The sequence below is a fragment of the Oncorhynchus mykiss genome, chromosome 30 (genome assembly GCF_057628025.1).
Source record: "Oncorhynchus mykiss isolate SJ-2025 chromosome 30, ASM5762802v1, whole genome shotgun sequence".
NCBI classification, from domain to species: domain Eukaryota; kingdom Metazoa; phylum Chordata; class Actinopteri; order Salmoniformes; family Salmonidae; genus Oncorhynchus; species Oncorhynchus mykiss.
The window spans coordinates 40989664-41016951 of NC_143051.1; the positions used below are offsets into that span (position 1 = coordinate 40989664).

Sequence of the window (27288 nt, forward strand, 5' to 3'; positions counted from 1 at the left end):
GTGGTGGGGCGAGCCAGCAAAAAATAGGAGCGTTGCGCCGTGATTGGCTCTGTGTTCTGTCACTCATGGGGACACTATGTCATTGCGAAGTTAATGTCCTTAGTAAGGGTAGACATCTTTGGGTCCTGCCATAGAGTTTTATTACAAGTGCCCTTCCAAGAAGCCTCAAGGTCATTGGCCACAGATAAAATTACATCAAATCGCATTATATGTACAGTAGCATTGATTGGACTGATCATGTCAACATCTTACTTAGCTAGCAGTCATCATCATGAATCAGTTTGACAATCTACTGTCAAATAATTTTTAATCCTTGTCATATGAAGAGAAATAATGAAGAGAAATTATAGATAAAAGGTATCGGTGCTCATCGGCCATTGGCCATAAAGATTGCACAGCAAGTTGGAAATGGCAAATTCAACAATGAGACGTTTGGCAGGAATCATTGGCTAACTGCAGGCAGTGCAAAGCAACCGGTAGCCTGCTATTCAAATATTTTTTTTTCTTCAGAGTTCCCCCCATAAATCCAGAGAATGCCAGACTTTGATGACAAAGTTTGATGACAAAACCCCCAAGTCAGAACAGTAGGCAAAATGAATAGATGAAAATAGACCAAATTATTAGGGTGAGGCACATGGGCTACTAACAGCTTACTACACAACATACGGTTAGTATTACTTTCTTAGCTACAGTATTACATATCTCCCTGGCATATTATATCATTTATACTGCAGCATACAATACCTTTTTTAACTCACCTTGTTGTGCTGTGCTCACTTGAACAGGAAGGTGACGTGGCATATTATTTTTTTTAAGTCAGTAAAATAGGCTGTATGAACTGTTTCGCTGCCAGACAAGGTTCCGCTGATAGCCAGTTGTAGCAGTGGTAAGGTGTTGGGACTGCTAGGACTTTTCTTGTGAAGGCGAACCTCATTCAACTATTGTGGCTATTCCTTGTGGCTAGCTTCACACAGTTGTCCTGCTCAGCTTGGAAGATGCTGCAGTCAGATGCACTGCGGTAAAAAATAACGCCAGACAGGGAGGGAGAAAGAAGTCTGTATTATTCGCAATGCCAGCCCGTGAGAAATATCCAGGGTCCTTTGATGCGTGGGATAATTTTTGCCACTCAAAAGAACAGCGCTTCATTAAATAATTTGTTGATCCTTCAGAAGGAAAGGATAGCCTACATTTTTCCCCGGGGAGCGGACAAATCGGGATAAGGAGCCTATTTTTTTCAGAAGGGACAACGTGAGGGCAGTCAAATGTGAGACAATGCAAAATATGATTATTTAAACCAAATAGTGCAATAAAACATTTACAGTGTTCCTAAAAAATATAGATATATAATTGGTATGTAGTTTATGTAGCCTAGGTCGTCTTTCATATGGCATGCAATTAATTATTAATGTAGCCTATTCTGTGGCATGCGATTTTACATTAGGCTATTTAGCCATAGACCTACAGTATCGACAGATTATTCAAATAAGCATAATATATCAACTAATTTCAAAGCTATGCCATCTTTAGTGGTGCACTGCCTTTATAACCATGTGAATATCATTTAGAACTAGGCCTATTATTCTAATAGAACATCAGACTACAGTTGGTATAAATAGCCTGTAAAGATAATAATAGCTCAGTGTAATTGATATTAAGACTTCAGGGAACTGATAATCCCAGGCCAGGGTGTAGATTTGTAAACACTTTGTGTCAACAAAGATCTGGAACAATAGAAAAATATGACCATAATCACAGCTATAGTTTAGCGATACACTGAGCTCCAAAAGTATTGGACAGTGACTAATTTTTTGGTTGTTTTGGCTTTGTACTCCAGCACTTTGGATTTGAAATTATACAATGACTATGAGGTTAAAGTGCAGACTGTCAGGGGTATTTTCATCCATATCGGGTGACCCGTTTAGGAATTACAGCATGTTTTGTACATGGTCACCCCATTTTATGGGACCTAAAGTATTGGGACAAATTCACTTGTATGTGTATTAAAGTAGTCAAACGTTTAGTGTTTGGTCCCATATTCCTAGCATGCAATGATTACATCAAGCTTGTGACTTCAGATTATTTTGTGTCCAATATAAATGAATGGTGTGTGTAAATGTGGAGTCCCTTTTATTGTAAATAAGAATATAGTATGTTTTGTAAACCCTTCTACATTAATGTGGATGCTACCGTGATTACAGAGAATCCTGAATAACTATGTACAAAAAAGTGCTATAATTAAACGGTTCACCTGATTTGGATGAAAATACCTTCAAATTAAAGCTGACAGACTGCACTTTAACCTCATAGTCATTATATAATTTAAAATCCAAAGCGCTAGAGTACAGAGCCAAAACAACAACAAATGTGTGCTTGTTCTTCTGCTTGTTCTCTAGAAGGTCAGTTCTTAGCCTATTGGCGTTTAATAGTTTACACTTTATTAGTGTGAGTAATCATCCACTCAAAGGAACATTATTTAATTAAAATCAACAAGCTCCAGAGTCTTCCTATAACACTTTAATTGTAAACAAATATTCATGATAATACTTGCATGTATCCTCACTGTGCATGGAAACAGTAGCCTATGTAACAAAGTAAATTAATTAATGCAATAGTCTTTGATGAAAATATTTTTTTCCATTTAAAGAGAAGAGCATGGCACCAAGAGCATGGCACCAAGAGCATGGCACCAAGAGCATGGCACCAAGAGCATGGCACCAAGAGCATAGCACCAAGAGCATAGCACCAAGAGCATAGCACCAAGAGCATAGCACCACTTGCAATGCCAGGATGGTGGGTTCCATTCCCGGGACCACCAGTGAGTAAAATGTATGCATGCATGTCTGTAAATTGCTTTGGATAAAAGCATCTGCTTGATGACATATATTTTGATTATTATTTTATTAAGTGTTAGTTTAAGTATTTTATCATGTCAAATGTAATATTGAAGGTGTTGGGACTTCTATTGTTGTTATTTCTAAGGTAATTTTGGAGGAAGCAACTTCAGTCCCTACCATTTCTTACTTTGCTCAAACAACGTCTTCCTGGATAACATCTCAAAGGAATATCTTACAGTCAAGTGTTCAAAGAAGAGCCTTTTTTAGGCTTCTCAGCCCTAGGATCTGTACTTTCATTGCTACATTACACTTAAGGACATGTCTGCTGTGCGACTGCTGCTCCTGTTTCTGCTTTGTTCCCATTTTGGTAAGTGGAGTTGACCACCGTTGTGGATTGACCATTTGTGTATAGTCACATCTTTCAGTATATGGATATTCTTCAGTGTACTATTGAATTATGAATCAACCCATTTCTACAACCAAAATGTTAAGCACTAATAGCATGTCTTCTCTCTTCTGTATCAAGTGTCCCTGTGCCATGGGGCCTGTTCAGAGGTGGACTCGGACACTGAGGCCGTTGCAGGCAAAGGGTTCAAACTGGGCTGCATCTCCTGTAAGATGAGGCCTGAGGTGGAGGCTTCTGCCACGGTCAACTGGTATTTCAAGGCCAAAGGGGAAGCTGAATTTGCTCATGTGAGTATCTGAGATGGATTATGATTGCTATAGTAGTCCAAATTGCTGCCACAGCAGTAGATTGTAGGATTACGCTTCAATCACACCGACAGCGTCATGGCAGATTGGTTTACGTTGTCCTTTAGACAAACCTGTCTTACTCCGTATGGTCCAGAGCCCATCCTTAAGCCCACAACCACAAGGCACAACACACAAAGGTTTGCACGCTTACATGCACATGCACACACGCACGCACATACCACAATGCCCAACCACATAATATGGCAGAGTGCTGCGTGCAGTTCAGATAGAATCAATCTGGATGACATTTTAGATCTCAGAGATCACTAGGGCCACTGGGACAGCCGATAGGCAGATACAGTGCATTCGGAAAGTATTCAGACCCCTTGACATATTCCACATTTTGTTACGTTACAGCCTCGTTCTAAAATTTATAAAATATGTTTTCCCCCTCATCAATCTACACACAATACCCCATAATGACAAAGCAAAAACAGGTTTAGAATATTTTTTGCAAATGTATAAAAATGTTTACATTAATTACTTATTTATTCAGACCCTTTGCTATGAGACTCGAAAATGAGATCAGGCGCATCCTGTTTCCAATGATCGTCGTTGAGATGTTTCTACAACTTGATTGGAGTCCACCTGCGGTAAATTCAATTGCTTGGACATGATTTGGAAAGGCACAAAACTGTCTATATAAGGTTGACAGTGGATGTCAGAGCAAAAACCAAGCTATGAGGTTGAAGGAATTGTCCATAGAGCAAAACACCAGTCTCAACGTCAATAGTGAAGAGGCGACTCCAGGATGCAGGCATTCTAGGCAGAGCTCCTCTGTCCAGTGTCTGTGTTCCTTTGCCCATCTTAATATTTTATTTTTATTGGCCAGTCTGAGATATGGCTTTTTCTTTGCAACTCTGCCTAGAAGGCAAGCATCCCTGAGTCGCCTCTTGACGTTGAGACTGGTGTTTTGCGGATACTATTTAATGAAGCTGCCAGTAAAAAAAAAAAAAAAAAAAAAATCTATTTCACCTTTATTTAACCAGGTAGGCTAGTTGAGAACAAGTTCTCATTTGCGACACAAACAACAACACAGAGTTACGCATGGAATAAACAAGCGTACAGTCAATAACACAATAGAAAAATAAGTCTATATACAGTGTGTGCAAATGGCGTGAGGAGGAAAGGCAATAAATAGGCCATTACAATTTAGCAAATTAACATGGGAGTGATAGATGAGCAGATGGTGATGTGCAAGTGGAAATACTGGTGTGCAAAAGAGCAGAAAAGTAAATAAAACAATATGGGGATGAGGTAGTGAGATTGGGTGGGCTATGTATAGCTGCAGTGATCGGTTAGCTGCTCAGATAGCTGATGTTTAAAGTTAGTGAGGGAGATTTAAGTGTCCAGCTTCAGTGATTTTTGCAATTCGTTCCAGTCATTGGCAGCAGAGAACTGGAAGGAAAGGCGGCCAAAGGAAGTGTTGGCTTTGGGGATGACCAGTGAGATATACCTGCTGGAGCTCGTGCTATGGGTGGATGTTGTTATCATGACCAGTGAGCTGAGATAAGGAGGAGCTTTAGATGACCTGGAGCCAGTGGGTCTGGCGACGAATATGGAGCGAGGGCCAGCCGACTAGAGCATACAGGTTGCAGTGGTGGGTGGTATAAGGGGCTTTGGTAACGAAACGGATGGCACTGTGATAGACTGCATCCAGTTTGCTAAGTAGAGTATTGGAAGCTATTTTGTAAATTACATCGCCGAAGTCGAGGATCGGTAGGATAGTCAGTTTTACAAGTGTATGTTTGGCGGCGTGAGTGAAGGAGGCTTTGTTGCGAAATAGGAAGCCGATTCTAGATGTAATTTTGGATTGGAGATGTTTAATATGAGTCTTGAAGGAGAGTTTTACAGTCTAGCCAGACACCTAGGTATTTGTAGTTGTCCACATATTCTAAGTCAGAACTGTTCAGAGTAGTGATGCTAGTCAGGCAGGCGGGTGCGGGCAGCGAACGGTTGAAAGCATGCATTTGGTTTTTCTAGCATTTAAGAGCAGTTGGAGGCCATGGAAGGAGTGTTGTATGAAGCTCATTTGGAGGTTAGTTAACACAGTGTCCAAAGAAGGGCCAGATGTATACAGAATGGTGTCGTCTGCTTAGAAGTGGATCAGGGAATCACCCGCAGCAAGAGCGACATCGTTGATATATACAGAGAAAAGAGTCGGCCTGAGAATTGAACCCATGTGGTACCCCCATAGAGACTGCCAGAGGTCCTGACAACAGGCCCTCCGATTTGATACACTGTCTGAGAAGTAGTTGGTGAACCAGGCAATGCAGTCATTTGAGAAAGCAAGGCTGTTGAGTCTGCCGATAAGAATACGGTGATTGACAGAGCCGAAAGCCCTTGGCCAGGTCGATGAAAACGGCTGCACAGTACTGTCTTTTATCTATGGCGGTTATGATATTGTTTAGTACCTTGAGTGTGGCTGAGGTGCACCCATGACCAGCTCGATAACTGGATTGCACACTGGAGAAGGTACTGTGGTATTCGAAATGATCTGTTTATTAACTTGGCTTTCGAAAACTTTAGAAAGGCAGGGCAGGATGGATATAGGTCTATAACAGTTTGGGTCTGGAGTGTCACTCCGTTTGAAGTGGGGAATGACCGCGGCAGCTTTTCAATCTTTAGGGATCTTGGACAATTTGAAAGAGAGGTTGAACAGACTGGTAATAGGGTTGCAACAATGGCGGTGGATAATTTTAGAAAGGGAGGGTCCAGATTGTCTAGCCCAGCTGATTTGTACGGGTCCAGGTTTTGCAGCTCTTTCAGAACATCTGCTATCTGGATTTGGGTGAAGGAGAGGCTGGGGAGGCTTGGGCATGTAGCTGCGGGGGGTGGGTGCTGTTGGCCGGGGTTGGTGTAACGAGGAGGAAAGCATGGCCAGACGTAGAGAAATGCTTATTGAAATTCTCAATTATCGTGGATTATCGTGGTGACAGTGTTACCTAGCCTCAGTGCAGTGGGCAGCTGGGAGGAGGTGCTCTTATTCTCCATGGACTTTACAGTGTCCCAGAACTTTTTTGAGTTTGTGCTACAGGATGCAAATATCTGTTTGAAAAAGCTAGCCTTAGCTTACCTAACTGCTTGTGTATATTGGTTCCTAACTTCCCTGAAAAGTTGCATATCACAGGGGCAATTCGATGCTAATGCAGAATGCAGGATGTTTTTATGCTGGTCGAGGACAGTCAGGTCTGGATTGAGCCAAGGGAATCTGTTCTTAGTTCTACATTTTTTGAAAGGGGCATGCTCATTTAAAATGGTGAGGAAATTACTTTTAAAGAATGACCAGGCATCCTCGACTGACGGGATGAGGCCAATATCCTTCCAGGATACCCGGGCCAGGTTGATTAGAAAGGCCTGCTCGCAGAAGTGTTTTAGGGAGCGTTTGACAGTGATGAGGGATGGTCGTTTGACCGAGCACCCATAGCGGATGCAGGCAATGAGGCAGTGATCACTGAGACCCTGAAAACAGCAGAGGTGTATTTGGAGGGCCAGTTGGTCAGGATGATATCTATGAAGGTGCCCATGTTTACGGATTTAGGGTTGTACCTTATGGGTTCCTTGATAATTTGTGTGAGATTGAGGGCATTTAGCTTAGATTGTAGGACGGCCGGGGTGTTAAGCATATTCCAGTTTAGGTCACCTAACAGAACAAACTCTGAAGATAGATGGGGGCCAATCAATTCAAATATGGTGTCCAGGGCACAGCTGGGAGCTGAGGGGGGTCTATAACAGGTGGCAACAGTGAGAGATTTATTTCTGGAGAGATACATTTTTTAAATTAGAAGCTCAAACTATTTGGGCATAGACCTGGAAAGTATGACAGAAAGTATGCAGGTTATCTCTGGAGTAGATTGCCACTCCTCCCCCTTTGGCAGTTCTATCTTAATGGAAAAGGTTGTAGTTGGGTATGGAAATCTCAGAATTTTTGGTGTCCTTCCTATGCCAGGATTCAGACACGGCAAGGACATCAGGGTTGGCGGAGTGTGCTAAGCAATGAGTAAAACAAACTTAGGGAGGAGGCTTCTGATGTTAACATGCATGAAACCAAGTTTCAAGTTTTTTTTTTCGGTTACAGAAGTCAACAAATGAGAGTGGCTGGGGACACGCAGGGCCTGGGTTAACCTCCACATCACCCGAGGAACAGAGGAGGAGTAGGATGAGGGTACGGCTAAAGGCAATCCGTCTAGTGCGTTGGGGACAGAGAATAAAAGGAGCAGATTTATGGGCGTGGTAGAATAGATTCAAGGCATAATGTACAGACACGGGTATGGTGGGTTGCGGGTACAGTGGAGGAAAACCCAGGCACCGAGTGATGAAAAGAGAGGTTGCATCTCTGGGCGGGCTAGTTATGCTGGGTGAGGTCACTGCATGTGTGGGAGGTGGGACAGGGATCTGAGGCATGTTGAGTGGGTCTTGGGGCTCCGCAGTAAACTAAAACAATGATAACTATCCTAAACAACAGTGTACAAGGCAAATTGACATTTGAGAGAGACATAAAGCGCGGCATAAAGCAATCACAGGTGTTGATTGGGAGAGCTAGCTAAGACAACAATGGGTAAGACAACATCAGCTAATCAGCTAAGACAACAACAGTTAAAATGGCGATGACAGGGCAGAGAGGGTTGGTTAACTACGACAGAAAAACAAAAAATAAACTAAATGGAATACAGTGATTAATGAACAGTCCAGCAGGCATCAGCTATGTAGCCAAGTGATCATAGGGTCCAGTGAACAGCAATAGATGGAACAGGGAAGCCGAGGGGTAGTCGTTACTACTCTAGCACGCGGGGGACACAGCGTTTAAAGTTAGCAGGCCGGGGTAAGAAGAAGCGTCTGCTCCGACGTCCGGCAAAGGCCAGTTGAGGGCACAGCGGATGAAGTTACGTCGGTGGACAAGTCGTGGTAGTACGTGTGGGCGCCATGTCGACAAAGGGTCCAAGCCAGATGGCGAAATGGATATTGTAGTTGTAGTAATTTTGTTTGCTAGCCGGGAGATGCGCCCGGCTCGCGACTAACTGGTGCTAGCTTCGGGGCAGGGGCGTTAGCCACTATCGCCACTCGGTAGCAGCTAGCTAGCAGCGATGATCCGATGCAAAGGTCCAGAGCTTTCGGCAAGGATCTGGTGGAGTAGTGGATTCTAGCCGTGTTGGTGTAGAGTCCGGGAGGCATCGCCTGAGTTGCCGAGTGATCACAGAGTAGGCCGGGAGGTAGGCCTGGCTCAGGGCTAGCTTCGGGGCTGAGTCACTCGGTGGCAGATAGCTAGCTGTGATGATCAGGAGCAATGGCCAAGGGTTTACGGCAGGAATCCTGGGTTGTAGTGGAGAAAACACTCAGATACTGGCAGACTGGCAAGTATTATCCAGGCAACTTGTTTTTTAAACGGCTGGTGTCTGTGCAGAAGGTAAAGGCTGCTAGCAGTGGCTAACAATGACTAAATAGCTAGTCGCTAATTAGCTGGTTAGCTTCTGATGGAGGTTCTGGCTATAAGGTCTAAAAGAAATAGCAGATCCCTGTCACATTGGGTGAGGCGGGTTACCGGAAGTTATATTTAATTTAAAAATGGCAAAGAGATTGAAAATAAATGGAGATATATACAAAAAAGATGAAAAATACAAAAGGAAACGAGAGGACGACAAACCACGTCTGTACTGCTACGCCATCTTGGATCTTGGATCAGTTTGCACAGATGAGGTCTTGTGAGGTGTCTGTTTCTCAAACTAGACACTCTAATGTACTTGTCCTCTTGCTCATTTGTGCACCGGGTCCTCTCACTACTCTTTCTATTCTGTTTATGGCCAGTTTGCGCTGTTCTGTGAAGGGCGTAGTACACAGCGTTATACGAGATCTTTAGTTCATTGGCAATTTCTCGCATGGAATAGCCTTCATTTCTCAGAACAAGAATAGACTGACGAGTTTCAGAAAAAAAGTAGTTTGTTTCTGGCCATTTTGAGCCTGTAATCAAACCCACAAATGCTGATGCTCCAGATACTCAACTAGTTTAAAGAAGGCCAGTTTTATTGCTTCTTTAATTAGATAAACAGTTTTCAGCTGTGCTAACATAATTGCAAAAGGCTTTTCTAATGATCAATTAGCTTTTTAAAATGATTATTGGATTAGCTAACACAACGTGCCAACGGTTGTGTAATTCTGCTTTGAAAGTTGCTAAACTTGTAACCTCACTTTTGAGAAAATGGCCTTTGAATGTGTTGGTAGCTACTGGAGAGTTCTTCTTTGTCTACAACAATTTAGCATCGTTCACACCCTCTTAAGCTTTAGCCCCACCCATCTCTTTAAAGGATTGATCAGAGTGTTCTGTCCTAACAACAACAGTCAAGCACCCAGGCTAACTGGCTAAAGTTGTCTAGCTTGCTAGCTACTTCCAAACACAAATGAGAGAACAGCTCTAGCAGAGCTGGTTAGGATGTTTTCATGTTATCCAGGGTGTTGGTGACTGAAACTGCGCTGCTGGAAACATTTTACGCTTTATTGCCGACATTTACTGACACCGGCCATATTTAATGAGTTGAGCGTTCGTAAATTCGGCAGTTATTCTGTGCTCTGGCACACTCAGATGAGAGTGCTCTGAAATCAGAGTTGATAGCCAGAGCAAATTTAACAGCTACGTCTATAAACAGTTGTCGCAGTGAATTTCTATTGAAATGGTAACTTGCATAGTGGAGTCTTTTGTTAAGACATGTAGCTAGCTACAGTTGAAGTCGGAGGTTTACATACACCTTAGCCAAATACATTTAAACTCAGTTTATCACAATTCCTGACTTTTAATCTCAGTAAAAATTCCCTGTTTTACCTCAGTTAGGATCACCACTTTATTTTAAGAATGTGAAATGTCAGAATAATAGTAGAGAGAATGATTTATTTCAGCTTTTATTTCTTTCATCACATTCCCAGTGGGTAAGAAGTTTACATACACTCAATTAGTATTTTGTAGCATTGCCTTTAAATTGTTTAACTTGGGTCAAATGTTTTGGGTAGCCTTTCACAATCTTCCCACAATAAGTTGGGTGAATTTTGGCCCATTCCCCCTGGTGTAACTGAGTCAATTTTGTAGGCCTCCTTGCTCGCACACACTTTTTCAGTTCTGCCCACAAATTTTCTATAGGAGTGAGGTCAGGGTTTTATGGTGGCCACTCCAATACCTTGACTTTGTTGTCCTTAAGCCATTTTGCCACAACTTTTGAAGTATGCTTGGAGTCATTGTCCATTTGGAAGACCCATTTGCGAACAAGCTTTAACTTTCTGACTGATGTCTTGAGATGTTGCTTCAATATGTCCACTAGTAAAGTGCACTAGTCCCTCCTGCAGCAAAGCACCCCCACAACATGATGCTGCCACCCCCGTGCTTCACGGTTGGGCTTCAAAGACTTCCCCTTTTTCCTCCAAACATAACAATGGTCATTATTACCAAACAGTTCTATTTTTGTTTCATCAGACCAGACAACATTTCTCCAAAAAGTACGATCTTTGTCCCCATGTGCAGTTGCAAACCATAGGCTGGCTTTTTTATGGCGGTTTTGGAGCAGTGGCTCTTTCCTTGCTGAGCGGCCTTTCAGGTTATGTCAATATAGGACTCGCTTTACTGGGATATAGGAAACTGCCTGTTTCCTCCAGCACCTTCACAAGGTCCTTTGCTGTTGTTCCAGGATTGATTTGCACTTTTCACACCAAAGTACGTTCATCTCTAGGAGACAGAACGCGTCTCCTTCCTGAGTGGTATGACGGCTGCGCGGTCCCATGGTGTTTATACTTGCGTGCTATTGTTTGTATAGATGAACGTGATACCTTCAGGCGTTTGGAAATTGCTCCCAAGGATGAGTCAAACTTGGGGTGTCCACTTTTTTTCTGAGGTCTTGGCTGATTTCTTTTGATTTTCCCATGATGTCAAGCAAAGAGGCACTGAGTTTGTAGGTAGGTCTTAAAATACATCCACTGGTACCCCTCCAATTGACTCAAATGATGTCAGAAGCTTCTAAAGCCATAACATAATTTTCTGGAATTTTCCAAGCTGTTTAAAGGCACTGTCAACGTAGTGTATGTAAACTTCTGACCCACTGGAATTGTGATACAGTGAATTATAAGTGAAATAATCTGCCTGTAAAAAAATTGTTGGAAAAATTACTTGTGTCATGCATGTCTTAAACGACTTGCCAAAACTATAGATTGTTAACAAGAAATGTGTGGAGTGGTTGAAAAACTAGTTTTAATAATGACTCCAACCTAAGTGTATGTAAACTTCTGACTTCAACTGTAGGTAAACAATTAACCATAATCCCAACTCATGACGTTACTACCCTGCATGAATTTACAGGTAGCTAACCATCCAGGTTCAATGTTAGCTAGCTATAACTAGCAAGTAAATTGCTCAGAGATACAAATAATAAGATTATGCATGTAATGTTATTGAGTGAACCAGCTAATGTTAACTAGTCAGTTAAGAACAAATTCTTATTTTACAATGACTGCCTACCTTGGCCAAACCCAGACAACTTTGGGCCAATTGTGCACCACCCTATGGGACTCCCAATCATAGCTGGTTCTGATACAGCCTGGAATTGAACCAGGGCCTGTAATAATGCCTCTAGCATTGAGATACAGTGCCTTAGACCGCTGCGCCACTCGGGAGCCATGGTTGCCCTTAGTTTGAAGATGTAATCCGGAGACAGGTGTTTCCTCCATCTCCTTAGCTATCATACTCTAATTCCACTGATTTCAAAACTCAGTCCTCCAGAAAGTGGAGTGCCATACTTATGCAGTTCTACTACGCAATATATATATATTTTAAGCCGCGTTAGACAGGATTACCTACACATACTGATCAGCTCAAATAGACAGAAGCGTGCTATGTTGCAGACCAATCTGAACTCATCTCTCGGCATGTCCAGCCCACTCATTATCTCAGCCAATCATGGTTGCTGTCTTTTTCTGTGACTAAACCAACTAGACTCGTAATTTAACAATGTTATTCTTATTTACAGATGGCATAAAACTTTGTTTTTAAGGCACATGAAAGTTCCAGAAGGCATTTCTGCAAAAAAACGCATTTTGATAAAATCAAAAAGTTAACATTCAAATGGCTCTCCTGTGAAGTAGTGACCCTTCGACATATGCCTAGTTTCCTGAAACGAGTCACAAATGTGCAAACTTTTCTAAAAACCTGTTTTGCTTTGTCATTAAGGTGTATTGTGTGTAGATTGATGATATATATTTTTTTTAAATACATTTTTGAATAAGGCTGTAACAAAATGTGTAAAAAGTCTAGGGGTCTGAATACTTTCCGAATGCTCAGAGCTACTGTATGTAACTTTGGCTATACTTTCCTAATCAATGGACCTCTCTCAAAACACAGCTGTATCCTTTGGATGTTGCCAGGTATGGGTGGGGATCTAGGAAGTGAACCGAGAGATCTTCAGTGCCAGGGGAACAACCCAGATTTCATTGTGTCATTAGATATATAATTACGATGAGGAGGGCCCCCACATTGTGGATGAGCGCTTTGAGGAGCGCGTCGACTGGAACGGCAGTAAGAGGAGCCAAGACATACAGGATGCATCCATCTACCTCTTCAATGTCACCTTCAATGACTCGGGCACCTACAGTTGCCACTTCCACCGGCTCTTGACGTATGAGTTCTACGAATACCAGACTGTTGTCAGCAAACTTGTGCACCTGAAAGTGGTGGCTAAAGGTTCAGTATTACAATACAGACATGCTTTTTGTAAGCAATTTGAATTCCGATGTCAATTATCCCGATTGTTAGGAAACATTTAGGACTTGAAATGAAGCTTGTAAGTGTTTTGTAAGTGCTAAGAGCCTATGTGGTGCCTACTGAGTGCTTTGACTCCCCCCTCTTTCTCCCATTCTCTCCCTCTCTCTCTAGCCACCAGAGGGACAGCCTCCATAGTCTCTGAGGTGATGATGTATGTGTCCATCATCGGGTTACAGGCTTGGCTCTACATAGAGATGGTATACTGCTTCAGAAAGATCTCAGCTGCAGGAGAGGAAGCATTACGAGAAAGCGCGTGAGTAACACTGTAACCCTACTTCCTCTCCTGCAGCTGTATCCTTTCGTTTTAGGTCCTCTATTACGGTCTCCCTACATAAAATTTCACTGCCCTTGTCTGTTATGAACCTGTCCATCCTGTTGATTTGTGTTCTCTCCTCTCTCTTCCATAGTGCTGAGTAGTGCAATTCCTCTGTTCCTCCTTGTTCAATATTCTCTCCCTTGTCTGTCTTTCTCTCGATCTTCATCTTCCTTGCCACTCCCATTCTCTCTCATTCTTTCCATCTCTGTGTCTCACAATCATCACATTTTCCACTCTCTAGAAAAGCCAAAGAAGGTACTTTTCCTGAAAAACGTTTGCTTGCTTGCTTCAGCAGTCTAGAAGTATGTTTAAATAGCTTAAAAGCTCATGTAAAATTCAAGTTGAAAAGAAGTTGGAGTTAAATATAGTTGTGTCAGGAGGGGAACTCATGTATTCCGTTGACATCACATTTCATTGAACATAAAATGTGTATGATACTACATTTGGCCTTGGTGTTTAGGCTGTGCTCTGTGGGGTGCTGCCAATGTGGGAAAAGTGCTCAATATGCTCAGTATACAACCAAAAGCAAGCTATAGGTAGGGAGCAGAGTATCTGCCATTCCCCGCATAGATAGAATAACAGAACCAAAAGCGGGTGGAGGCTGGGGAGCTGGATGGCAAAAGCACAAGCGATGGTGCTTGCTGAATGGCGAAACTGAATAAGCTGCCATTTAAATAAATGATATTCAGTCTCTGATTGAATGTTAGCTCAGTCGACACTGCTTGCTTCGCTTTGCTACATTAAAGTAAATCATATGGTTACTTAAGTTGGATGCATGGTTGCTTGATAGAAGGATAAAGAAAGTTATTATGGATGGATGGAGTGATGAAAGAAGGTTAGACGTGTTGTTGTATGGATAGAGAGGTTAGAGGAGTACGTGGATTGATAGAGGATATGAATGAATAGATAAAAAAGAGTGGAATAGACATAGGAATAGTAGGAGATATGCAGTGTAGTTTAACTTATTGAAATGCTTTAAGTAATGAGAGTGGTTTGAATGGTTATAGATGGATAGATGGAGGGATGAATGATTAAGGTTAGGATGAAAACATAGAGATAGTTAGGATGCAACATTTTATCTGTCCCACTATGAGTTAATAAACAAACTGAAAGGGTGGAGTGTGTTTGTTGTTTGAACAGTTATAGAGCAAAGCCTAGCGATTTAATGCCACCTGTAGTTATGGAATGTTTTCTCACACGTATAATTCATTGGCTGATCCCTCCTGATGACCTGCATGGAATTATGTGATCCTTCCTTAATCCATAGGAAGTTGACTATGTCAAAATGGTGTAAGTCCTTAATGGCTCTGCCTATGCTAAAACAGGTATTTGGGCACTAGAGTCCTCTATCAATCTCCATGAGATGAAATATCAGGTTTTTAGGTAATAAGCGGATGATGATATTCTAACCATTTCTATCTTTCTCCTTTCTTTCCAGGAATGCAGAATATTTAGCTATAGCCTCAGAGAGTAAAGATAACTGTGCAGGGGTGCAAGTGGCAGAATAACCCAGGTATGTCATGAAAAAAACTGCTATCAGCAAGTAAAAAGATAAGTAAACTCAAAGTATAAACAATGTAAATGCAGCACAGCACATAGTAGCCTACACAATTAAACTATCAGATTCATGCACATGGAGAGGCATTTTCATCTAACAGAGTTCAACTGTCCTTGACCTCTCTCTTGGCACAGAATACAGTGCCTTCAGAAAGTATTCATACCCCTTATTCCACATTTTGTTGTGTTACAGCCTGAATTCAAAACTGATTAAATATATTTGTTTTGTCACCCATCTACACACACAATACCCCATAATGACAATGTGAAACATATACAGTGCCTTGCGAAAGTATTCGGCCCCCTTGAACTTTGCGACCTTTTGCCACATTTCAGGCTTCAAACATAAAGATATAAAACTGTATTTTTTTGTGAAGAATCAACAACAAGTGGGACACAATCATGAAGTGGAACGACATTTATTGGATATTTCAAACTTTTTTAACAAATCAAAAACTGAAAAATTGGGCGTGCAAAATTATTAGTTTTATATCTTTATGTTTGAAGCCTGAAATGTGGCAAAAGGTCGCAAAGTTCAAGGGGGCCGAATACCTTCGCAAGGCACTGTATATATTTTTTAACATTTTAGCAAATGTAATGGAAATTAAATACAGAAATATCTCATTTATTAACGGTAGCTCACTCCAGTAACCACGAGCACAGCTGTTCCCTGGTGGCTTTATTCTGTAGTTTTAGTCAGAATTATCACCTTCCGTGAGAACAATAAAGTAAATGAAAATACAGTTAAGCACACTCTTACAACTTTCTTGTCTTACGAGTGACTTATTAGCTTGATATAACTCCGAAGTGCTTACACACAAACAGTTTAGCCGGAGCTATAACAGTATCAGATTAAACACATGAATAAAGGAAAAATACCTCATTGTCTGCTTATTGCAGAAGGGAGGAAATCAAAAACGAATTATTCCTGGCATGAATTCACGCTTCATGCTTAATTATTATAACGTTACCCTCTTAACATACACACTTCAACCTTTACTAGCTTTACTACCCCCGAAAACATGGAAACTTAGCTAACACAGCGCGGGATTGCCTTCAACGATAATAATCACCGTTACAACAGTTCTTAGCCACGTAGTTCCACTTGTCTTATCATTTCCCCCGCATAGCGAACACGTAAACAATTCAAACAAAAAAACAATGACTTAGACTTACCGGTTAAATTGTTAGTTACATTAACACCCCTGAGTCAATACATTTTCAAATCAAATCAAATTTTAGTTGTCACATGCGCCGAATACAACAAGTGTTGGCTCATTGTCCTGTGGAAAAACAAATGATAGTCCCACTAAGCCCAAACCACATGGGATGGTGTATCGCTGTAGAATGCTGTGGTAGCCATGCTGGTTATTTGTGCCTTGATTTCTAAATAAATCACAGACAGTGTCACCAGCAAAGCACCCCTACACCATAACACCTCCTCCTCCATGCTTCACAGTGGGAAATACACATTCCAGAGATCATCTGTTCACCCACACCGCGCCTCACAAAGGCATGGCGGTTGGAACCAAAAATCTCCAATTTGGACTCTAGACTAAAGGACAAATTTTCACTGGTCTAATGTCCATTGCTCGTGTTTCTTGGCCCAAGCAAGTCTCTTCTTCTAATTTGTGTCCTTCAGTAGTGGTTTCCTTGCAGCAATTCAACAATGAATGCCTGATTCACACAGTTTCTTCTGAACAGTTGACGTTGAGATGTGTCTGTTACTTGAACTCTGTGAAGCATTTATTTGGGCTGCAATTTCTGACACTGGTAACTCTAATGAACATCCTCTGCAGCAGAGGTAACTCTGGGTCTTCCATTCCTGTGCCGTTCCTCATGCGATCCAGTTTCATCATAGCGCTTGATGGATGTTGAAATGTTCCATATTGACTGAACTTCATGACTTAAAGAAATATTGGACTGTCGTTTCTCTTTGCTTATTTGAGATGTTCTTACTATAAGTTAGGAAGAACAACTTTATCTTTGTAGTGACTGTGTGTATTGATACCCATACACTACTCAAAAAAAATAAAGGGAACACTAAAATAACACATCCTAGATCTGAATGAAGAAATATTCTTATTAAATAGTTTTTTCTTTACATAGTTGAATGTGCTGACAACAAAATCACACAAAAATTATCAATGGAAATGAAATTTATCAAAATCAAATCAAATCAAATGTATTTATATAGCCCTTCGTACATCAGCTGATATCTCAAAGTGCTGTACAGAAACCCAGCCTAAAACCCCAAACAGCAAGCAATGCAGGTGTAGAAGCACGGTGGCTAGGAAAAACTCCCTAGAAAGGCCAAAACCTAGGAAGAAACCTAGAGAGGAACCAGGCTATGTGGGGTGGCCAGTCCTCTTCTGGCTGTGCCGGGTGGAGATTATAACAGAACATGGCCAAGATGTTCAAATGTTCATAAATGACCAGCATGGTCGAATAATAATAAGGCAGAAGAGTTGAAACTGGAGCAGCAGCACGGTCAGGTGGACTGGGGACAGCAAGGAGTCATCATGTCAGGTAGTCCTGGGGCATGGTCCTAGGGCTCAGGTCAGTTGAAACTGGAGCAGCAGCACGGCCAGGTGGACTGGGGACAGCAAGGAGTCATCATGTCAGGTAGTCCTGGGGCATGGTCCTAGGGCTCAGGTCCTCCGAGAGAGAGAAAGAAAGAGAGAAGGAGAGAATTAGAGAACACACACTTAGATTCACACAGGACACCCCCGGACAGGGCCAAACAGGAAGGATATAACCCCACCCACTTTGCCAAAGCACAGCCCCCACACACCATCATCCCACGGAGGTCTGGATTTGGACTCACACTCAAAACCACAATACAGGCTGATCCAACTTTGATGTAATGTCCTTAAAACAAGTCAAAATGAGGCTCAGTAGTGTGTGTGGCCTCCACGTGCCTGTATGACCTCCCAACAATGCCTGTGCATGCTCCTGATAAGGTGGCGGATAGTCTCCTGAGGGATCTCCTTCCAGACCTGGACTAAAGCATCCGCCAACTCCTGGACAGTCTGTGGTGCAATTGAGCGAGCCATGATGTCCCAGATGTGCTCAATTGGATTCAGGTCTGGGGAACGGACGGGCCAGTCCATAGCATCAATGCCTTCCTCTTGCAGGAACTGCTGACACACTCCAGCCACATGAGGTCTAGCATTGTCTTGCATTAGGAGGAACCCAGGGCCAACCGCACCAGCATATGGTCTCACAAGGGGTCTGAGGATCTCATCTCTGTACCTAATGGCAGTCAGGCTACCTCTGGCGACCACATGGAGGGCTGTGCGGCCCCCCAAAGAAATGCCACCCCACACCATGACTGACCCACCACCAAACCGGTCATGCTGGAGGATGTTGCAGGCAGCAGAACGTTCTCCACGGCGTCTCCAGACTGTCACGTCTGTCACATGTCTGTCACATGTGAACCTGCTTTCATCTGTGAAGAGCACAGGGCGCCAGTGGCGAATTTGCCAATCTTGGTGTTCTCTGGCAAATGCCAAACAATCGGGCCCTCATACCACCCTCATGGAGTCTGTTTCTGACCATTTGAGCAGACACATGCACATTTGTGGCCTGCTGGAGGTCATTTTGCAGGGCTCTTGCAGTACTCCTCCTGCTGCTCCTTGCACAAAGGCGGAGGTAGCGGTCCTGCTGCTGGGTTGTTGCCCTCCTACGGCCTCCTCCACGTCTCTTGATGTACTGGCCTGTCTCCTGGTAGCGCCTCCATGCTCTGGACACTACGCTGACAGACACAGCAAACCTTCTTGCCACAGCTCGCATTGTTTTTCCATCCTGGATGAGCTGCACTACCTGAGCCACTTGTGTGGGTTGTAGACTCCGTCTCATGCTACCACTAGAGTGAAAGCACTGCCAGCATTCAAAAGTGACCAAAACATCAGCCAGGAAGCATAGGAACTGAGAAGTGGTCTGTGGTTATCACCTGCAGAACCACTCCTTTATTGAGGGTGTCTTGCTAATTGCCTATAATTTCCACCTACTCGACTGAGGGACCATACAGATAATTGAAGTAGTCAAAAAAAAAAAAAAATGTAACACTATTATTGAGAGTGAGTGAGTTCATGTAACTTATTATGTGACTTTTTAATCCTGACCTTTTTTGGTTGAATATTCACTCAAGACATCACTTCAATATGTTAATGTTGCCTTTAATTTGACACTACAGTATATGGTCTTCCACACATACAGTAACAGAACTTGACATTCATTGATTTAAATTATTTTTAAATCTATATTTCTACAGGTCTATAGTACGTTGATGTGCTTTTTTTTATTAATTTGTAAACATTTCTAAAAACAGAACTCCATTATGCGGCATTGTGTGTAGGCCAGTGACACAAAATGTTAGTTTACTCAATTTTAAATTCAGGCTGTAACACAACACAATTTGGAAAAAGTCAATGGGTGCGAATACTTTCTGAAGGCACTGTATGCCATGTGTAATCTATTGATGTTTGCTTCTGCTTTCAGGAATGCAAAGGGATTCCATCTATGTACTGGCCGCATCAGCTATACGACCCCTTGGATCGCATGAAGACATCCTGAAGATGCACAGTATCTACACTCTGAGTCTTTATTACTTTTCCTGTTACGTTAATGGATAAATGTGATATGATGACATCATTACTTTGAAAGTAGCATGATATCAGCACCTCTGTATGTATTACACACAAAAGCATGTAACTAATTCAACTAATGAATCCTTATGTGTATGAATCCTTCATCAAGGTATTTTTTGGGTTGTATCGATCTCTCTCTAAAGTGAATGTACATTTATATTAAGAGTTATTGTGAGAGAATTAATCTGATTAAATGGTTATCAAGAGAGCTTTATCACACACTGTATTTAAGTTTTCATTGACTTTTGTGCAATTTTCACGAGTACGATATGTGGTACATTTTCACAACTCTAAGCACAAAAATCAAAACAGATCATCAAAATGGCTCATGTTTCAAAACTAAGCACATTTTCAATTGACTGAGTACAACAAAACAAATTCACAAAGCCACTTGTAACACTGCACCAAGTCGCTCTTTTAATTTGAATATATATTACATTTAAGTATCTGTTCTTCAAAATGCAATATTCACTTTACTTTGATATGATTTTCTTGTCATTTTTTACAATATAATTAACTATCACTTAATCAAACTGCTCAAAACTACTTAACCAAAAGTATGTAGTGCCTAGTTAACGTATACAGTTGAAGTCGGAAGTTTACATACACTTAGGTTGGAGTCATTAAAACTAGTTTTTAAACCACTCCACAAATTTCTTGAAACTCGGCGGTATTTCATTTTTGGATAAAAAACGTTCCCGTTTTAAACTGGATATTTTGTCACGACAAGATGCTCGACTATGCATATAATTGACAGCTTTGGATAGAAAACACTCTAACGTTTCCAAAACTGCAAAGATATTTCTGTGAGTGCAAAAAGAACTGATGTTACAGGCGAAACCCAGATAAAAATCCAATCAGGAAGTGCCCCATATTTTGAAAGCGCTGCATGCCAATGACTCCTTATATGGCTGTGAATTGGCTACGAATGAGCTTACGCTTTCTTTCCCCAAGGTGTCTACAGCATTGTGACGTATTTTTACGCATTGGGCATTTTACCACCTTGCCTGGGAGATGAATGACTCGTAGGGAGGCCAGATGTGGTAGGGCCCATATCAAGAGCTGTTGTGCCACCTGTAGGGACCGTACAGACCTCGTTCCCCTTTGATGGTTGATGTGGAACACTGCCAATGTATTGTCTGATCGTATCAGGACATGTTTATGTTTGAGAACCGGCAGAAAGTGATTCAGGGCTAGGTAAACTGAAGTTCTAGTACGTTGATGTGCTCTTTCCTACAGTGGGGGCACCTCTCTTCCCGTACAGACCTGTGTTACCACACTGCTCCCCAGCCTGCTAGTGAAGCTCCGGTCGTCACTACTTCCCGCCTTGCTGGAATCTGAGAGGGACACCTGCAGTCAGGTAACTCTCTTCCTCTACGGCACGAAGAGTAGGGTAGCATGACCTTGTAACCCATATTTTGGTATTTCTGTCCCGCTTGGAGTCCGAGCATGCCCATCAGTTGTTGGAACTTTCGTACCTTCACCAATGCACTCAACTGGAATTGTTGCAAAAGAAGAAGAATGCTATCCATGCACTGGGATGTTATACATGCCCTAATAGTGTGGGATTTCAGAGACATGTCAAAAAAGTAGACCTTTTGGCTTGGTGTGAAGTTGTTATTTTTGTTGTTCACAATAAGACCCAGTGCGGTGACGTGGGTCAGTATCAGCGCTGTGCACTTGGCTGCACGCTCGTGAGAGAGGACGCAGATGAGCCAGTCGTTAAGGTAAGGAAGGATCTTGATTCGCTGTAGGTGGAGGGAGTTCAGGGCTGCGCTCACACATCTTGTGAAGACAGAAGAGCCAGGGAGAGACCGAAGGGTATGCCTGACCATGAAAGGTGAACTGTAGAAAATGCCTGTGTTCCAGTAACACAGGAATGTGAAAGTAAGCATCCTTTAAGTCAAGGGACGTGAACCATTAACCTGTGGCTACGGTCTGGAGAACGTGTGAAAGGGGAGAACTTTTAGGAAAACATTGAACCATTTTAAATCCAGAACTGGACTGAAGCTTCCGTCTTTCTTCAGAACCAGGAAATTGGATGAGTAAAAGCCATTTTGCGTGTCGGCCTAGCATCTCTGAAGCTCCGTAAGAAAAGCCGGTCAAGGTGGCACACTGAACAGTGTAGCTGCCCGGGCCTTCTTAAAGAACAGGTTAGCTGCAGGGGCTGTGGCCATCAAGCAGGACAGCGCGTAGTCAGGCAGAGCTTTCTTCTGACTCCGTGTGATCAGAGCCTGGGAATGATTCCTCTAACCCATCTTTAGCATTGAGACTGAATGGATCCACACCTCCTTCACCATGTTGAGGTGAAGGAGGTTACATCCTGGTAACTGAAGTGGTGGTTGGATGCCCGAGTGGAGAGCAGGTCATCATCATGACTATCTGAGTCGCGCTTCCCTTACCACAGGCAGGATGGCGCAGTAAAAGCAGGGGTAAGAACGGGCCTCAGGCAGTTGCCCAATGCCTAGGCAGGCGGGGCACAGGTCATGATAATCTTCTACTTGTAGTTCAGATCCACAACAGGAGCAGCCATGCATGCCCAGCATCATGGTGATGCAGTGTTCTCTCAGCTCAGAATGTGAAGAAAAGTATTTCTTATGCAATATTTTTTTATTATTTTTTTTATTTCACCTTTATTTAACCAGGTAGGCTAGTTGAGAACAAGTTCTCATTTGCAATTGCGACCTGGCCAAGATAAGGCATAGCAGTGTGAACAGACAACACAGAGTTACACATGGAGTAAACAATTAACAAGTCAATAACACAGTAGAAAAAAAGGGGAGTCTATATATACATTGTGTGCAAAAGGCATGAGGTAGGCAAATAATTACAATTATGCAGATTAACACTGGAGTGATAAATGATCAGATGGTTATGTACAGGTAGAGATATTGGTGTGCAAAAGAGCAGAAAAATAAAAATAAATAAATAAAAACAGTATGGGGATGAGGTAGGTGAAAATGGGTGGGCTATTTACCAATAGACTATGTACAGCTGCAGCGATCGGTTAGCTGCTCAGATAGCAGATGTTTGAAGTTGGTGAGGGAGATAAAAGTCTCCAGTGTGACTCATCAAATTAACTAATGTAATAGTAACCGGAGACTGTATACAACAACTACCACAGGGCTGGAGCAGGAGAGATATAATTTTTAAATGTAGGCTTATTTATGCAAAACACGCACGAATGGCTGTCGTTTGGTAAGCCAAGCTAACAAATACACAGCGGCAACTCGGTTGAGTTGGTTAGCTAGCTGACAACACACAGTGGCAGCTAGGTTGAGTTGGTAAACTAGAGGAGAGGGATGCCTAGGGGAGGCAATCTGAAGCTGACAACCTTCCTAGAGGTGGATATGTAGGGAAGTGATTTGTTCGAGTTTTAAATAGTCGAAAGATGACTAGTGCCCTGTGGCCTCGATAACGTAGGATATCTTGACAAGGTTAGCCCCGGAGTACGGTGGCCATCACACACACTAGCTGGTGGGCTAAGTCAGCACAAGACAAAGAAGCCCGATATCTTCCAATAAAATGGATAGGTAGGGGAGAGCTGTCATACAGCCTTGGAGGGTGAATTTTGCACTCTGACCCACAGGTCACAACCTGTTGATGACAGACTGACAGTACACACAACTCACACAGAGTTTAGCTTACCCTACCGGGACCTGGGAAGATGCAATCTGAAAAAAAAAACAGGAGCAGTCAACTTGTGTGAGACAACTAAGCTAATTTTGCAAGAAGAAATAAGAGACCGTGTGTGGTCCTCCCATGCTATCATGTCACCGGCGTGACTTTGTTGTTATTATTACTCAACCTGTGCAGAGCACGAGGGATATAATTCATACTTTCAACCGTATTGAATGTCTGAAATGAATTAAGTACAAACCATTGTTCGTGAACCCAAGAAAGCAAAGGTAACTGAATTAAATGACAACCGCCCCATAGCATTCACTTCAGTCATCATGAAGAGCATTTTAATATATATTTGTTTTATTTAACCTTTATTTAACTAGGCAAGTCAGTTAATTAAGAACTAAATCTTATTTACAATGACGGGCTACACCGGCCAAATCCGGACGACACCGGGCCAATTGGGCGCTGCCCTATTGGACTCCCAATCACGGCCGGCTGTGAGACAGCCTGGATTCAAACCAGGGTGTCTGTAGTGACGCCTCTAGCACTGAGATGTAATGCCTTAGACCGCTGCGCAACTCGGGAGCCCTGCGAGCTTTGAGAGAATAGTTAAGGATCATATCACCTCCACCTTACCTGACACTTTAGACCCACTTCACTTTGCATACCTCCCCAATAGATATACAGACGATGCAATCGTCTATGCAAACTGCACACTGCCTTATCCCATCTGGACAAGAGGAATACCTATGTAAGAATGCTGTTAATTTACAGCTCAGCCTTCAAAACCAAAGTACCCTCCTAGCTCATCATTAAGCTTGGGGTCCTGGGTCTGAACTCCGACCTGTGCAAATGGGTCCTGGACTTCCTGACGTTCAGCCCCCAGGTGGTGAATGTAGGAAACAACACCTCCACTACGCTGATCCTCAACACAGGGCCCCACAAGGGTGAATGCACAGCCCCCTCCTGTAATCCCTGTTCACCCATTACTGCGTGGCCACGCACGCCTCCAACTTAGTCATCAAGTTCCTGATTATCAACAATGACAAGACAGCCTACAGGGAGGAGGAGAGGGCCCTGGCCGAGTGGTGCCAGGAAAATAGCCTCTCCCTCAAAGTCAACAAAGCGAAGGAGCTGATCGTGGACTTCAGGAGAGAGCAGAGGGAGCACGCCCTTATCCACATCGACAGGACTGCAGTGGAGAAGTTGAAAAGCTTCAAGTTCCTCGATGTACACATCAATGACAATCTGAAATGGTCCACCCACACAGACAGTGTGGTGAAGTCAGCACAACGGGAGGCTGAAGAATTTCGGCCTGGCCCCTAAGACCCTCACAAACTTTTACAGATGCACCATTGAGAGCATCCTGTTGGGCATCTTGTTGGGCTGTATCCCCACCTGGTATGGCAACTGCACAGCTCTTAACCACAGGGCTCTCCAGAGGGTGGTGCAGTTTGTCCAACTCATTGCCTGCCCTTCAGGACACCGACAGCACCCAATGTCACAGAAAGGACAAACACATCATCAAACACATCATCCACCCGAGCCATCTGCATGTGTGTGTGACCAATGCAATTTGATTTGATTGAACTAGGCAAGAAAGCACCAGGTTAAGTTACAACCAGTATAACTGCTGTTGCAATTAGAGGCCTAGCAAACAACCTCCTATATTATCTTTCCCCATCCACACGTGATGAAACAGAGGAGAGCTGTCTCCCTGGCTGGTGGGCTCCTAAGGCACAGTGGCAACACAATGCCTTGTGAAGTAGCAGATTCTCAGATTCTCAGCTGCTACCCTAGGTGGGTGTCTTGGTCTCTGGATCTACATTCTTCTCGTGGTTCAAGGTTATCTTCCTCCATGGCCCATATTGTTTCCCCCGCAGTCTCTCTTAACCTTCAAACTGGAGGGACAAAGCCAAGAGTCTTCTGGACATGAGGGCACATGCAGTGCAGTCAACCCACTCCATGCATTCCTGCTCTCTATCTCTGTTCATAGACCCTCCCTGACAAAACAGATGGACTACTGTAGACATTAGATAAATGTCAAACATGTCTCCCTCCAAGTGTACTCCATTTATAGAATGGCCAAAAGCCATTAAAACCGTGCTACTATTTATAAAGAAAAGCAATGTGTTCACCCATGAACAGCATAACTCTATTGTGCAAGCCACAGTTCTCATGGAGTTTTGACTCTCATCACCAGCATTGTGCAGATTTAATTTGACACATCTCCTACGTTACGTTTATAGGCCTATGTGTCAGGCTAAAGTATAATAGCTTTTTTTGACATGGATAATTAACTTCTTTAGAATTTCAGTAATAGTTTTAATGCAGTATTTCAGATGTATGGCAATGTGTAGTTCACACTTTCTGACGAAACATTTTCTTATAAGTTCCTTCTAATTGTATTGGGGGAAATGAAGCTTGCTGCATTTTTACACTTAGACTAGTTGAGATTAGTGTGTTTCTCTCATAACACTTCCATTTTATTCTAGCTCATGTGTTCTTCTGATGTTTCAAAGCAGTCTGAGATTCTACTCTCATGTTTAATCTCACTTTGTCAACGCTATTATCTGTACTCTACTTTGGTGTGCAGAGCAGAGGTCTCTGAATTAGTCAGAAAACAGAAACTTTAGACACAATCAATCACCGGAGTGAGTTCTGTGAAAGTACTATTTGGAATGTTTGGAAAGCGCTACAGAATCAGATTTGTTTCACAACTGCTGCAGCTTCTATGGGTAAAAATGACACAATAAAGTTTGATAAACATTATTTGGTAAACTTCAATATTGCATTGACAAAACAGCATTCATAAATATTGGCTATAATTACTATTACCTATAAAATGCATTGAACATGATTAATTATGAAATAATTAAGTAGGTATGGTTTTGTGTCTGTTCAGATTTGAGGGGGAGAATATTGTAGTGGGGTAATATTTGATATGTCTATATTATATTTACCTCACATGTGACCTGTGATAAGACTACGCAATTAGCCTATTAAAATGTTTATCTGACTATGGAGACTATAGTTGCGACACAGTAATAGGCAATCAAGAAATGTCTGTGAAAGGAATTCTAAATACAAGTGTATTTAATTACTTTGTAAAATAAATTGATTCACATAGAAGGCATACAGCTTAAGTTACAAAGCATTACAAGGCATTATTCTAAGCATGATCAGAGAAAGAGAGAGCGAGAGAGAGAGACAAAGAAACCATGACTTGAGCCATGGCCCATAGCTCATGGGATAGGGAGAGAAAGAAGGAAGAGAGAGATACTGCAGTGTCTTACCACATCAGTTCAGAAACAACAACAAAAAGAAAGAGACAAGGAATCTAGACCCTTTTATAACATTTTGGTTCTTTGGATTCAAAATCTGAGTTTTTGACCAATAGCATTACTGTAAAGTTAACCTCCAATCAAATATCAAACCTACAGACCTGTAGGCTATAGGCCTATTAAGGAATCCTCAAGGTTTTGTTCACCTGAAGTAGAGAACGTCATGATGAGCTGTAGACCACACTATATACTGAGAGAGTTTTTTGATTTATATTTTTCGTAGCTGTCTATTTACAACCACAAACCAATGCAGGCATTAAGAACGCACTCAACAAGCTGTGGAAGGCCATAAGCAAACAAGAGAATGCTCAACCAGAAGCAATGCTTCTAGTGGCCGAGGACTTTCATGCAGGCAAACAAAAATCAGTTTGACCTCATTTCTATCAGCATGTCACATGTGCAACTAAAGGGGGAAAAA

General features: G+C 42.4%; 1 protein-coding gene across 3 annotated transcripts; it reads left to right on the forward strand.

Annotated features, from left to right (window-relative positions):
* The first annotated feature begins 851 nt into the window (after positions 1–851).
* LOC110518127 (sodium channel regulatory subunit beta-1) lies at positions 852–20118 on the forward strand. Of its 3 annotated transcripts, none has more exons than XM_090228324.1 (8): positions 852–1264; positions 2645–2826; positions 2980–3201; positions 3361–3527; positions 13056–13293; positions 13486–13627; positions 15129–15203; positions 19751–20118. In XM_090228324.1, the coding sequence occupies exons 3-7, from the start codon at positions 3153–3155 to the stop codon at positions 15196–15198; spliced, it is 666 nt and encodes a 221-aa protein (XP_090084450.1). In that variant the 5' UTR covers positions 852–1264; positions 2645–2826; positions 2980–3152; the 3' UTR covers positions 15199–15203; positions 19751–20118. The 3 variants fall into 3 exon arrangements, with proteins under 3 accessions (XP_090084450.1, XP_036827269.1, XP_090084451.1); XM_090228325.1 differs by having other exon boundaries at positions 969–1264; positions 2645–2815; XM_036971374.2 differs by lacking the exon at positions 2645–2826 and having other exon boundaries at positions 950–1264.
* Positions 20119–27288: the final 7170 nt, after the last annotated feature.